General features: G+C 53.1%; 2 protein-coding genes across 3 annotated transcripts in view; both read right to left on the bottom strand.

The window, feature by feature from the left end:
• The window catches only part of STRIP2 (striatin interacting protein 2), a 28,494-nt gene extending 24,963 nt beyond the window's left edge, over positions 1 to 3,531 (bottom strand). Inside the window, exons 1-2 of the mRNA XM_054177850.1 lie at positions 3,472 to 3,531; positions 158 to 406 (exon numbers count right to left, since the gene is read on the bottom strand). Of these exons, the coding sequence (XP_054033825.1) occupies positions 158 to 406; positions 3,472 to 3,531 (309 nt within the window). The remainder of the gene's footprint in view (positions 1 to 157; positions 407 to 3,471) is intronic.
• The window catches only part of AHCYL2 (adenosylhomocysteinase like 2), an 89,731-nt gene continuing 78,031 nt past the window's right edge, over positions 2,113 to 13,812 (bottom strand). For both annotated transcript variants that reach the window (XM_054177989.1, XM_054177990.1), the window contains exons 9-17: positions 12,710 to 12,773; positions 11,701 to 11,789; positions 9,487 to 9,557; positions 9,269 to 9,363; positions 7,551 to 7,649; positions 6,927 to 6,995; positions 6,742 to 6,820; positions 5,096 to 5,216; positions 2,113 to 3,888 (exon numbers count right to left, since the gene is read on the bottom strand). In XM_054177989.1, the coding sequence (XP_054033964.1) occupies positions 3,882 to 3,888; positions 5,096 to 5,216; positions 6,742 to 6,820; positions 6,927 to 6,995; positions 7,551 to 7,649; positions 9,269 to 9,363; positions 9,487 to 9,557; positions 11,701 to 11,789; positions 12,710 to 12,773 (694 nt within the window). In that variant the 3' untranslated portion in view covers positions 2,113 to 3,881. The remainder of the gene's footprint in view (positions 3,889 to 5,095; positions 5,217 to 6,741; positions 6,821 to 6,926; positions 6,996 to 7,550; positions 7,650 to 9,268; positions 9,364 to 9,486; positions 9,558 to 11,700; positions 11,790 to 12,709; positions 12,774 to 13,812) is intronic.

Here is a 13,812-nt window from a genome sequence, read left to right on the forward strand (position 1 = left end):
GGCAGGAATCCCAAACTCCACGGTAGGGACACAGAAAATCCAAAACCCCGGGGCCAAACCCCCAAACCTCGGGGTCATGACTCCCCAAAGCGCATTGAGGTGTCCCAATTGACGAGCGGAGAGGGCAGGGTGACCATTTCCACCCCCCTGACCTTACCTCAGACTCTTTCCGCTGGCTCCTGAAGAGCTCCCGGTTCTTGGGCTGGGCTGGAGGTTGCGCTGAGGGCTGGGGTTGAACCGATCGAGCCCTTCCCGGAGCCGACACCTGTGCCAGAGCCGGGGCCGAGGCCGGAGCCGCTGCCCCCGCCGCCTCCATCCGCTCCGCGCTTCTGCAGCGCCGGCGAACACGTGGGGGCCGGCCCCCAGGCCACGCCCCGGACACGGCCCCTAAGCGCCCATTGGCTCGCTGAGCCACGGGGCAGGCTCAGAGGACACCGCCCAGTTTCTGTCGGTGGAGCCGCAGGGTGGGGAGGGGCGTCCCTGGGAGGTTCCTGTGGTGGAGAGGGACCCTGAGGAGTGGGGATGGGGAGGAAGGGTGGAACTGGAGGGATATGGTGGGGGCTGGGAGTGACAGGTGCTGAGGGTGACTCTGAGGTATCCATGGGGGGCAGCGGGGGCGTGTGGGGAGGTGGGACCTGGGGGTGGCAGCGGCTGGGCAGGACTGCACTGATGTGCCCCTGGAGGGGCCATAGAGAGGTGACTGGCCACCAACTGGACTTAAGTCCATCCACCACCACTCTTTGGGCGTAGCCATCCAGAAAGTTTTTAAGCCATTAAAACATCCACCACCCAAACCATAATGAGATAGGGAGGCGACATAAGAACCACAGAATGGTTTGGGTTGGAAGAGACCTTAAAGATCATCTAATTCCAACCCCCTGCCATGGGCAGGGACACCTTCCACTAGCCCAGGTTGCTCAAGGCCTCATCCAATCGTCCTTGAACACCTCCAGGGAGGGGGCAACATCTCCAAAGACATGGCACCCCAAGCTATCACCAGCACCATTTCTCCCTCCATTACTCCCACCCTTAACCCTCCAACCCCTCCCTCTGCTCCTTCCAGGTTCTAGAGAAGCTCTGGAGAAGTTGAGTTTTTCCACCTTTTATTTGTGTTTGGAGATTACAGAGTCTTTATTGCTGCTCTAATACAACCACTCAGACATTAAGAGTTAAAAAAAGCCTTGTTTGGGGAACTCTTTTTCCTCACTGCAGGCTGATGACGCGGTTGGAGTTGAGAAGAGAATCTGCTGCCTCGTGCAATTTTGCTGGTGGTATCTAAAAATCACCTGGTTTTGGTGTTGGTTTTTCCCCTAATTGGTTAAAAATTAATTATGTAAAAATAATTAAAAAAAAAAAGGAATCAACCAAAGCAAACCCAACCCAACCCCTCCCCAGCTACATGAGATGATTGCAGATGATGAATCTGGATTGATTATGAAACGAAGCCAAGCGAGCCAAAAGAAGCTTGGAGGAGAAGTGGAACGAGATGGAGAAGAGCTTTGAAGGTGGAGGTGGGACAAGGCAGGTGGGGGGGTTGTCATCAATGCTCTCCTTTTCCTCTCATCTTCTTGATAAAATGAGCTTCCAAATAGGCATGAAGGAATTCCAGGAGTGAGGAGAAGAAATTCCAGGAGTGAGGAGAAGGAATTCCAGGGCTGAGGAGAGCACCGGTGATGGACACGGGGCAAGGAAGCAGCTGTGTGAGCTCTACCAAAGGGTCAAGCAATGGAGGGATCTTCAGGTGACCCCCACAACCATGTTTCCCCTTAAGCAGGATTTGGGGCTGTGCCTCTGTAGAGAAGAGTGGGAACTCTAGGGTCCATGGCCTGATGTAGACCAAGGGGATCTAGGGTGGGGAAAGACCCCAATGGGATGTTTCAAATAGGTTGGGGGATTCCACCCAAAAATCTTCAGGACTTGGATAAATTCATGAGTGAGGAGAGATTATGTCAAGTTCATAGTTAAGAGATCAGTCTAGAGTAAAGCCTTCTCAAAGTCTTGAGGTCTTCTCAAAGCCCTAAGGTCTCCCCAAAGCCTTATGGTCTCAGATCTCTCAAAGCTTTAAAGTCTCTTCAAAGCCTTCTCAAAGCCCTAATGTCTTCTTGAAGTCTTCTCAATGTCTTCTCAAAGCATTAAAGTCTTCCAAAAGCCTTCTCAAAGCCCTACAGTCTCCTCAACGTTTTCTCGAAGCCTTTGCAAAGTTCTACAGTCTCCTCAAGAGACTTACCCATCCTTAAAGTCTCCTCCAAGTCTCCACAAAGCCTTCTCACAGCCCTAAGGTCTCAGTCTCCTCAGAGCTCTAAGGTCTCCTCAAAGATCTTGTCAAGATCTTACTTCTAGGCTTTGAGACATTTCAAAGTGAACCTTGGAATAAGCAAACCTGTGAGACCTGTGGTCAAACAGACTTCAGACCTCAGCATCAAGAGCCATGAGAAGGACTTGACCACCAAGACCATAATTCCAGAGTTTCTCCTTTCTTGTGCGTTTTTCCATGATGGCAAAGATGTCCATGAGGACCAAAGAAGAACCTGTAGCTGATGAGGGACTCAAGCACCAAAGCAGCAACCACAGGACAAGGGTTTTGTGCGCGCGGGGGTCGGACAGTTTTGTTTTAGAAGGACCACGTTCTCCATATGAGCCATCTAAGTGACAGCACATGGAGACTTGGAGACCTGCTGCTGTCTGCAGCATTCAGGTGGGACATTCTGGGTTAAAAAGGAGGAATTGTGGCCAATTTGTTCTCCATCAGCTCTGGTGCGTCAAGCTTTGAGGTGGCAGAAGGGGTTCAGTGCTGCTGAACTCCTCCCCACCTGGAGGATCAGGGTGGGGATGACTCCAGTGTCCACCTCACCCACTCCAAGGAGATTTCCAATTTTATCACCCAGAAAATAAAGCTCCAAAGATTTCTAATGAGGCTGGAGAAAGAGCTCACATGGTCCTCCCAGCTGGGCTGGCCAATGAGCTCTACTTGGGTTGGGAAGAGCTCCCCAACACATCATCAGTATTTCTTGGTGAGGTTTCAAGGCTCTCCCACCAAGACTGCCCCAGAGCCCCACCATGACTTTGGTTGAACCATAGGAGGTTGGCACTCGTAATGTAAGCAGCAGGAGAACACCACCAAGCTGTGATGAAGGGAGCAGCAGTGGGTACTACCCCACCATCACCACCACCATGTCTTGTCTCTGAGGGGACACTCTCTTCTCCTCCAAGCTCCCACTAAGCAACCAGCCCCTTTATTACAGCTTTCAGTGGTGCTAAGGCCAAGTTCACCAACTTGCTGGTGGAACCATCCCATGGGCATTTCAAGCAGAATTCCCAGAGGTCTCTCCACCAGGATTTTCCTGGTGGGTTAGGAGCACCTGGAGCAAAGCAGCTTTTGAACCAACATTGTGAGATGGTGGGAGAAGCTCAAACCTGGCCAGACTCAAGCTGTTGAGATCCCACTGGGCTGTGAAGAAGGTGGGCTCCCACCACGCGTGACGCCTTGGTGGTGCCAACGTGGAGCTGCCGCCACTGCGGCAGCCATCCCATTCCACGAGGTTCTTCTCCACACCTTCTCCCATCCTCTCAAGTCCCCTTTTTCCCCCTCCCAAAAATAAAGAGAAAACCCAAACCCAGAGAGCAAAACCGAAAGGAAATGGGTCAGGAGCGAGGAACGCCCCAGGTGCCGGCCCCGTGGCAGCGGGGACACCGGTGGCAGAGGCGGCGTGTCGGGTAACTCTAGTTTAATAAATAAATAACCTAACCACACTGTTGACTACGAGAGCAAGCCTGGGCTGCAGCTTAGCAAGCTTGCAAGGTTGCATCCTGTACACGAGTTGAGAAGAGATTTGGGTTCTTGTTCCTCAGGATCTTCCAGGACTGCAGCTGAAGGAACTTTTTTAATATCTGAGGGGGGGAAAAAAAGAGGGGAAAAAAAATCCATTTGGTGAAAAGTGGTAGACAGAGGAGGCTTCCCCCTGTGTCACTCTGGCGGGTTTGGGGATGGGAAGACACCACGGAAATCACAGAATGGTAGGGGTCCAGGCCAGTATCACCCAGAGCAGGTCACACAGGAAGGCATCCGGATAGGTCTTGGAAGTCTCCAGAGAAGACTCCACAGCCTCTCTGGGCAGCCTGCTCCAGGGCTCCATCACCCTTGCAGCAGGGAAGTTTTTCTTGAGGTTGAGGAGAAGAAATGGTTGAGGAAAGGATTTGGCCCTCATCTCCTCCCCCATAAATCCCAGGTTATACTGAGCCACCCACCCACGTGGTGTGAACATCAAACCTCACTTGAAGTGTGGGAAGGGGAAGAGTCAACAGCACCCACCTGGTTCGGGGACATCAGTGGAGAAATCAGGAGGGTGCATGGAAGGTGCAAAAGCAAATCCCAGCGTGGTGGGGGCTGGAAGGGGCCTCTGGAGATCAGCCAGTCCAACCCCCCTGATAAAGCAGGGGCACCCACAGCAGCTTGCCCAGCATCACAATGTCCTCCCAGCTTGGTACCATCAGCAAGCTGGCTGAGGGTCCACTGTGCTCCTTCATCCAGGTCATGGATGAAGATGCTGAACAAGACTTGACCCAACAACTTAAACCCCAAAGCCTGGCTCAGCCTGTCTGGAACCCACTAAACCCCCACAAACTGGAACAAAATTGGTGTGGTGTGTGACAGCCTGAAGAACTGAACACCAAGGAAAGTCCTTCTGCAGGAAAGAGGATCTGAGGAGGAACAGGAGGTGGAGACCTCCCCAAGGTGATCTGTGTTTGTGTGGAACCTTTTCATCTCCATGGCTGCAGCGCTGGCCACCACCTCACCCTTCATCAAAGGTTAAAAATAAAGCTGTCATCTGAGCTGGCATCTGATGATGGCACCACCCTGCCACGTGCCACGTCTGGCTGACAGCTGCTGCCAGATACAAAGGGCTGATGTCCTGCCAAGTGTCACAGCTCCAACCATGCCATCCCCATCCCACTATCTGCACGGAGATGGGCATGATCAGAGAGCTGCTGATGTCTTCTCAAGGGAGCAGTGGGATTTAACCCCATCCCCTCTGCCCTCCCTATACCTGTACCCCACCAAGGTGGCAGAAGAAAGAGGGAGGTTGAGAAGCAGCACCTGTAGTAGTTTGGTTTGAAAGGTCCATTCTTGTTCAGTCCCAGGTACTTTGCTTGCTCATCCGTTAGCTCTGTCAGGTGGGCATCAAAGGTTGGGAGGTGAAGGCTGGCCACATACTCATCTGAAAGGGGACCAGAGCTTGTCAGTGGGGGAGTAGAATCAGGGAACCACAGAACCCTTCTGGCTGGAAAAGACCTTCAGAATCATCAAGTCCAAGCACTAACCCAGGTCACCACTGAACCACACCCCTCAGCACCACACCTACATGACTCTGAAACCCTTCCAGGGATGGGGACTCCACCACTGCCCTGGGCAGCCTGGGCCAGGCCTTGACAACTCTCAAGAGGAAGAAATTGTTCCTCATGTCCAACCTAAACCTCCCCTGGGGCAACTTGAGGCCATTTCCTCTTGTCCTCTCACTTCTCCCTTGGGAGAAGCAACCAACCCCCACCTGGCTCCAACCTGCTTTCAGGGAGTTGTAGAGAGCCAGAAAGTCTCCCCTCAGCCTCCTCCAGGTAGAACAATCCCTGTTCCCTCAGCTGATCCTCACAAGATCTGTTCTCCAGACCCTTCACAAACTTCACTGCCCTTCGCTGGACCTACTCCAGACCCTCAATGTCCTTCCTGGAGGAGGGGCACAAAACTGAACCCAGTATGCAGGGTATGGCCTCACCAGTGCCCAGTCCAGGGGGACAATCCCTGCCCTGCTCCTGCTGGCCAGAGTCTTGCTGCTCCAAGCCAGGATGCTGGTGGCCTTCTTGGCCACCTGGGCACACACTGGCTCATTTTCAGCCTCTGTCAACCAACTCCCCCTAGGTCCTTTTGCACCAGGCAGTTTCCAGCCACTCTGTCCCCAGCCTGGAGCACTCTTGGGGTGGTTGTGACCCAGGTGCAGGAGCCAGCACTTGGCCTTGTTGAGCCTCATCCCATCATCCTCAGCTGCTCAATCCAACCTGGACAGATTCCTTGGCAGAGCCTCCTGAACCTGCAGCAGGTCAACACTCCCACCCAACCTGGTGTCATCTGCAAACTTATCAGTCCCCTCCTGCCATCCACCAGATCCCTAAATCCCCTCATCTCTCCTGAGGGAAAGCTTTCACCCAAACACTCTTCCAGCAGAACTCCTGGACCTGCTTCTGGGTTATACCATACCCATGGCAAGCTTGGATGCTCTACAGGAGCCACTGGACATCTCTGGCAAGTCACTCCCAACACCCAAGCTAGGGAGGAGCTGCAGCTTGTCTCAAAACCCAAACTGAGCAGATAAAAATGCCCTTCTGCAGCAGAAGCCTGGTGAGCAGAGCTGGTGTCCTCAGGAGGGAGTTCTGCTGGCAGTGCTGTTGGTCAGGGACTGTGTGTCCACAGCCAAGGACAGCAGCTCTGCTGGCAGAAGAACATCCTTGGCATCAGCACGGATGGACTCCTTTGGCCAAGTGCTCAGCCTCTTGTCCCCAGGTGGGGTGGATACAACACCTCCAACACAGCAAAGAGCCCAAACCCAGTGGGTAGAACCTTCCAGAAGCCCCTGAACTTGATAAGGAGAACCTGGAAGGCTGGGCTGTCCTGCTGTCCTCAGCCTGGCCTAGCACAGCCTCCCATCTGCTCCAGCTCAGAAGCAAAGGAGCAGGCAACAAGCTGAGCTTTACCCATTTTCTTCGGCAGCAAGTAGACATCTTGCTTGTAGCGGCCTTCAGGGGCGTTGTACAGTTCTATCAATGCCAAAGCCTGGGTGCAGAAGACACTTAGGGTAAGAAGGCACTTAAGGAGAAGACAGAAAGCTGCCAGCTTTGAAGTGAGATTGTGGCTTTGGCTCAGCCCAAGCCCTACTTGCCTGTGTGGTGGCAGTGATGGACAGGACGAAGGTGGGGACAGTGGAGCAGCTCAGGTTGAGCAGACGACCCTGGGAAGTCAAAAACCTGCTGTTATCTCAACAGGGCACCAAGACCTTACAGGAGGGACAAGAACCACTGGTGGAACGTGTCCCTTCTTGGGGAAGACATCACTTAGCACCTTGACATCATTTATTCACTATCACACCTTGAATCCCAAGATGTTGGTTGCTCAAATAACTCAGTAAAAGGTCTCCCGTGGGAGATGCCTTGGAGTGGGATAAAGGAGAACCCAGGAGCCTCACTGTGACCCAGTACCTCATGGACCAAACCAGGGTTACACCAAGCTATGACCAGAGGGACCATCAAGCTGCTGAGACCCAGGAGGTGGTTTCTGGACATACTTCACAGATTCATAGAACGATTTGAGCTGGAAGGGACCTTAAAGATCATCCAGTTCCAACCTCCTGCCATGGGCAGGGACAGTTCCCACTAGCCCAGGTTGCTCAAGGCCTCACCCAACCTGGCCTTGAGCACCTTCAGCTGCACCACTCCTCCAGCCCTTGTTTTCTTCCTCCTCAAGCAGCAAACAGGTCACAGTTCCTGCTCCTCTGCCTACAACTCACCTCTGCCAGAAGGACTATTCTCTTCCCATCAGGCCAGATGACATGGTCCACCTGGGACCTCACCCTCTCCCAGGTCAGCTCGGGTGTACGCAGGCTTGCCTGGAACACGGGGTTAGAATAAACTCAGTTAAAGCCCTGCCAGAAGATCCAAGCCCCAGCAGCTACATCACAGGAATGAAAAGAGGCAGCAGCTTGCTGACACTGTCCTGGCTTTACAGTCTCCTGTGGGTCCAGCGGTGGTCCCAGAGCAGTGAAACCATCATGGATCACAAGCTGGAGCTATTTTTACAGTGACAGTAGATCAAAGCTCCAGCACAACTCTTGTTCACAACGCTCTGCCTGAGGAGGACTCGCAGTCACCAACTGCAGCCTGCAGGGCTGCTGCTGTCACTGCTTTCAAGCACAAAAAAGCTCTTCACAGCCATGAGTCTGACCTTCAGGCAAGACTCTCTTGGTTTTCTGCTCTTCTCAAGGCACAGAGGAGCAAATTTTGGTGCCTTTTGGTCAGGTGTGGCGAGGTTGAGCATGTTCAGCTCTGACTGGACCAAGATGAACTCTTGGTTGGGCCTTAATGGTATCACAAGGTGCAGATGGTGGGGCTGGGCTGGAGAGGGTGACTCTCTGACCCTCTTGGGGAAGGCATGAGGCCAGTGATGACCAAACCCTGTGCTAGAAGCTGGGGTAATTTTGCTTGCTGGCATCCTTTGGGATAGCAGGGAGGACAGTGACACACCTGCCAGTGTCTGCTGGGACATGGGGAGGGATGGATTCATCGATTCATAGAATGGGTTAGTTTGGAAGGTACCTTAAAGATTATCTAATTGATGATTTTCATGGAACCATAGAATGGTTTGGGTGGGACCTTCCAAGGTCATATAGTCCAATCCCCTTGCTGTCAGCAGGGACATCTGCAACTAGAGCAGACTGTTCAGAGCTCCAGACAGCCTGACCTGCAATGGGACATCTCCCACCTCTCTGGGCAACCTGGGACCGGCTCTCACCACCCTCATCATGAACAACATCTTCTTTCTCTCCAGTCTCAATCTCCCTCTTTTAGTTTCCAACCATAACCCCTTACCCTGTCACAATAGACCCTGATAAAAAAGTCTGTCCCCAGATTTCTCTCAGCCCCTTTACGTCCTGAAAGGCCACCAGAAGGTGTCCCTGGAGCCTTCTCCTCTCCAGGCTGAACAATCCCAACTCTCTCAGCCTGGCCTCTCAGCAGAGGGCTTCCATCCCTCCCATCATTGCTGTGGCCTCCTTTGGCCCTGCTCTAAAGAGGTCCCTGTCTCTCTTGTACTGAGGGCTCCAGAGCTGGCCCCAGCACTGCAGGTGGGGTCTCAGCAGAGCACAGCAGAGGAGCAGAATCCCCTCCCTCCACCAGCTGCCCACACTGCTGGGGATCAGCCCAGGACAGGTTTGCTCTGGCCTGGGAGCACACAGTGCTGGCTCATGTCCAGTTTTTCACCCACCAGCACCCCCAAGTCCTTCTCCACAGGGCTGCTTTCCACCCAGCCTGGAGTGATTCTGGAGGCTGCCCCAACCCATGTGCATGACCTTGCTCTTGGCCCTGTTGAACCTCATGAGGCTCCCATGGGCTCACTTCTCCAGCTTGTCCAGGCATTTTCTCACAGAGGTGTCAGGGGTCAGCCATGAGCACCAAAGGGTCCCAAAGCCACCATCCCCCCACCATGCCCACCACCTGCCCCTGTGCTCACCACATCAATCTCGGTGTTGGAGTGCCCCATGTTGCAGACAATGCAGCTGTTCTTCATCCGATCCAGATGTTCTCTGGTCACCACGTTCTTGTTGCCTGCCAGACACCAAGATCCCAAATCAATCCCACGTTCCCCAGCCCCACCTCCTGGCCTTTGCCTTAGGAACAAGAGGGACATGTCCATGGGGGTGTGCATCCAGGATGACCTCTCCTGCTGACCTGTGCAGGTGATGACGATGTCAACTTGTCTGATGACTTCGTTGAGCTTCACAAGCCGGAATCCATCCATGCTAAGAGGAGAGGAAGGCAGAAAGTAGTCTGAGAAGCAGCAAAAGCAGGTCCAAAGCAGACACACATGAAAACCCCATCACAACACTCTTGGATGTTGATCTGAACAGAGAGGGGATGCAGCAATGCAGCCGGTGAAGGACCATGTGCCCCGGCTCACTGGGAGGGTTTCTGGAGTCAATCTGTTGTGGGGAGAAGTGAGAAGGGATTGTTTTGGGGGTGGTTTCCCATTTTTTTGTCAAGGCTTCCACATCTGCAGGTGGGATGGGCTTTCCAAGCTGCCGCTCCTGCAAAGCGCAGCCAGAAGGTGCAGACAGGTCCTCCTGCTGCAGAATCCTTTCTGACGGGGATTTAGCATCTTGGAATCACAGCATGCTTTGGGTCCAAAGGATCTGCCAAGATCACCCAGGCCACCCCCCCTGCAGGCAGCAGGGACATCAACATTAGGTTGTAGCCAGGTGGGGGTTGGTCTCTTCTCCCAGGCAACCAGCACCAGAACAAGTGGACACAGTCTCAAGCTGCACCAGGGGAGGTTTAGGCTGGATGTCAGGAAGAAGTTCTTCATAGAAAGAGTGATTGGCCATTGGAATGGGCTGCCCAGGGAGGTGGTGGAGTCACCATCACTCAAGGTGTTTAAGAAGAGACTGGATGAGGTGCTTGGTGCCATGGTTCAGTTGATTAGATGGTGTTGGGTGATAGGTTAGACTCGATGACCTCAAAGGTCTTTTCCAGCCTGGTTAATTCTGTTCTATTCTCTTCTATTCTATCTGCAACTCCAGCAGGTTGCACAGAGCCGCAGACAACCTAACCTGGAATGGTTCCACCTCTCTGAGTCTCCCCTCTTTTTAGTTTGAACCATCACTCCCTGTCCTGTCACAACAGGCCCTGCTCAAAAGTCCCTCTATAGCTTTCCTGTAGATCCTATTTAACTCCTGAAAGGCCACCAAAAGGTCTCCCCAGAGCCTTCTCTTCTCCAGGCTTGACAATCCCAACTCCTTCAGCCTGGCCTCGCAGCAGAGGGCTTCCAGCCCTCCCATCACTGCTGTGGTCTCCTCTGGCCGTGACAGATCTATGTCTCTGCTGTGCTGAGGACTCCAGAGCTGAAACATCTTAAAGCCACCCCAAACCATCCAAACTGTTCAGCTGTCAGCCTTTATCCTCTCAACCCATAGCCAGGCACCTCTGAGATCTTCAGCAGTGCTTCCTGACCTCCTCCAGCCAGGTGTGCCTAGCACACTGGGCAGAAGGGCAGGATGTGTTCTGGGGACTTGTTGACAGCCCTCCTGAGAACTTTGCTTCTGTGACTCTCACACCTTGCAAACCCATAGATACTCATAAAAAAACCCCAAAGGGATTTTCCTGCTGCTTGTCCCATTTGTTGGATCTTTTTCCTCATTGTAAACTCCTTCTGACAAGGTCATGTGGTGTCAGGGAATGCCCAGATCCCCAGTGAAGGAGGTGGGTATTGGATGTGCCACCTGTGAAGGTCACAGAGCCAACCAGAAGATGATTAGCTCTGCTCATTAAGCAGGGCACCCTGACAGCCCTTTGACAGCCTGCTGATAGGAAGAGGCTATGAGTTCAAGGTGGCTCAGGGTGGTTTTGGACTCTGCTTTCATGGTCACATCCCAGCTCTGCACCAAAACCCAATCTGAACCTGGAGGAACCAAAGTGGGCTGTGACTGCAACATGTCCATGCAAGGGGACAGCCATGTGCTCTCATGCTGCTGGTGCTGGCAAGAAGAGTTTGTGAAGCAAATGTGATGGCGAACCCTGAAGTAGCCCTCAGTGAGGTGTCTGTGCACCACAACAAAGCCCTAGGTTGCTCTCCAAAGGTCACACTTCACTCCCAACATCGTTTCAAGACACATCATTGACCTCTTTCAAGCCATATCCTCAAACTCGTGGTTGCTGAGGTGATGCTGGTGCAAGCTGGCACGTGGGATACAGGTAAACTGGGGGATGCTTTAGCAGAACCATTTTTTGGCTGAAGGAGAAAGTTCTGGGTTCCTCCAAAAGTGCTGAGAGGCCACAACACCCTCACCAGCATCCCTTTCAGGAGGGGCCACTGTTGAGTCAGTGGTTGTGGTTTTCCTGGGAGAACAGAAGGCTGCAGAAGAAGCTGGGCTTGGTGGGGCTGCTTACCAGGCCTGCAGGGCACAGATTGGATCAATCTCTGTCACGTACACTATGGAGCCCATGGCCTTCAGAGCAGCACAGCAGCCCTTTCCGACCTGGGGAGGAGAAGAGCACAGAGGGAGTGTGAGATGCTGAGAGCTCAGGAGGCACTTGTGCATTCCTAGGGTCATGGGAAGCACAGAGGGTGACTCTGGGAATCACAGAATTGCCTTCCATTGGAAGGAACCTTTGAGATCACCCAGTTCAACAACTAACCCAGCACTGCCAGGTCGCCACTAACCCATGCCCCTCAGCACCGCATCTCCACAGCTTTGAAATCCCTCCAGGGATGGGGACTCCCAGGCTCCAACACCCTCCAAGTCAAGATGTTTCTCCTGATGGAACCTCCTGGGTTCCAGTTTGTGGCCAGTGCCCTTTGTCCTGTCACTGGGCACCACTGACAAGAGTCTGGACACATCCTCTTGACCCCCACAGCTCCCTTAGCTCTTGCTGAGCATTGATCAGATCCCCTCTCAGGCTGCTCTTCTCCAGGCTAAACAGCCCCAGGGCTCTCAGCCTTTCCTCCTCACAGAGATGCTTCAGGCCCCTCAGCATCTTTGGAGCCTCTGCTGAACTCTCCCCAGCAGTTCCCTGTCTGTCTTGAACTCAAGAGTCCAGAACTGGACCCAATCCTGTGGCCCCCCTAGGGCAGAGTAGAGGAGGTGAAGAACCCCCCTTGACCTGCTGGCCACGTTCTTCTTCATGCCCCCCAAGAGACCATTTGCCCTCTTGGTCATGAGGGCACATTGCTGGCCCGCAGGCAACTTGTCTTTCTACTCATGTCCTTCAAGATTGCAGTTTGTTCTCTGCTGAACACACTGCAAATCAAGAAATTCTTCCTTTCTGGCAGAGCCATCAGCTCTGAAGGTCCCAGCAGCTGCAAAACAAAGCCCAAGAGGACAGGAGAGCCCCAAAGCCATGCAGCAGACAGCCCACGTTCCATGCAGCAACCACAGGTGACATGTGGGGCCCTTACCTCCCCGTAGCCACAAACCACCACTTGCTTTCCTCCAAACATCATGTCCGTGGTCCTCTTAAGGCTGAGGAAGAAGGAAGAGAAACAATTAAAGACCAGCAGTAGAACCTGTTCCACTTGTGGTGAAGGACAATGGTCCTTCTTGGCTTGCTCCCCCTCAGCGCCATGGCTGCACCCCTGAGGACCCAAAGGGCACTAAAAGCAATGTGAAGGACAATGGTCCTTCATGGTTTGCTCCACGGCTGCATCTCTGAGGATGTGCAGCAATTCTGGGTGCAGAGAGGACCCAAACAGCACCTAGAAATGATGTGGTGAAGGACAATGGTCCTTCAGGGTTTGCTGCTGCTCAACACTATGGCTGCATCCCCAGGGACCTAAAAAGCACCTAAACCAATGTGGTAAAGGACAATAGCCGCTTCATGGTTTGCTCCTCCTCAACACCATGACTGCATCCCTGAGGATGTGCAGCAATTCTGGGTGCAGAGGGGACCCAAAGAGCACCTAGAAATGATGTGGTGAAGGACATGGTCCTTCATGGTTGGCTCCTAGTTGCATCCCTGCATGGCATCCCTGGCTGTATCCTTCATGACTTGCTCCACGGCTGCAGCCCTGAAGACATGCACCAATTCTGGGTGCAGAGAGGCCCCAGAGTGCACCTAAAACTTGACTTTTTCCTTAGGTTCTCCCAGTGCAACACAACAAAGAGGAAGGACTTGGGGGTCTGGATCCCTTTTTTTTTGTTGGATCCTTTTGCTTTGGTTCTCCAGAAATAGTGAAAAATCTTTCCCCAAAATATTTATTTCTTCATTTGTGGGGGGGGGGAGAGGGAGGAGGCTTTAAGGTCAGTTTATGGCCAGAGCCCCAGAGCTCCCTACAAATCAAGCTCTCCCCCTTCCAGCTGGTTTCCTTCTGGTTCCTCCCTAGGAGTGTCCTACATTTGGGTCTATTTTTAGCAGCAGTAAATAGGTCAGCAGTGCTGGGAAGGTGAAATTCCCTCACAGTGCCCAAAGAACTTTGCTCAGAACCTCTGCTCAGCTCCTCCCTTGACCCACTTTCAGATGCCTTGGGCCACACTTAACTCCCAGACCTACCTACCCACGGGG

This window comes from Dryobates pubescens, chromosome Z (genome assembly GCF_014839835.1).
Source record: "Dryobates pubescens isolate bDryPub1 chromosome Z, bDryPub1.pri, whole genome shotgun sequence".
In the NCBI taxonomy this organism is placed as follows: Eukaryota; Metazoa; Chordata; class Aves; order Piciformes; family Picidae; genus Dryobates; species Dryobates pubescens.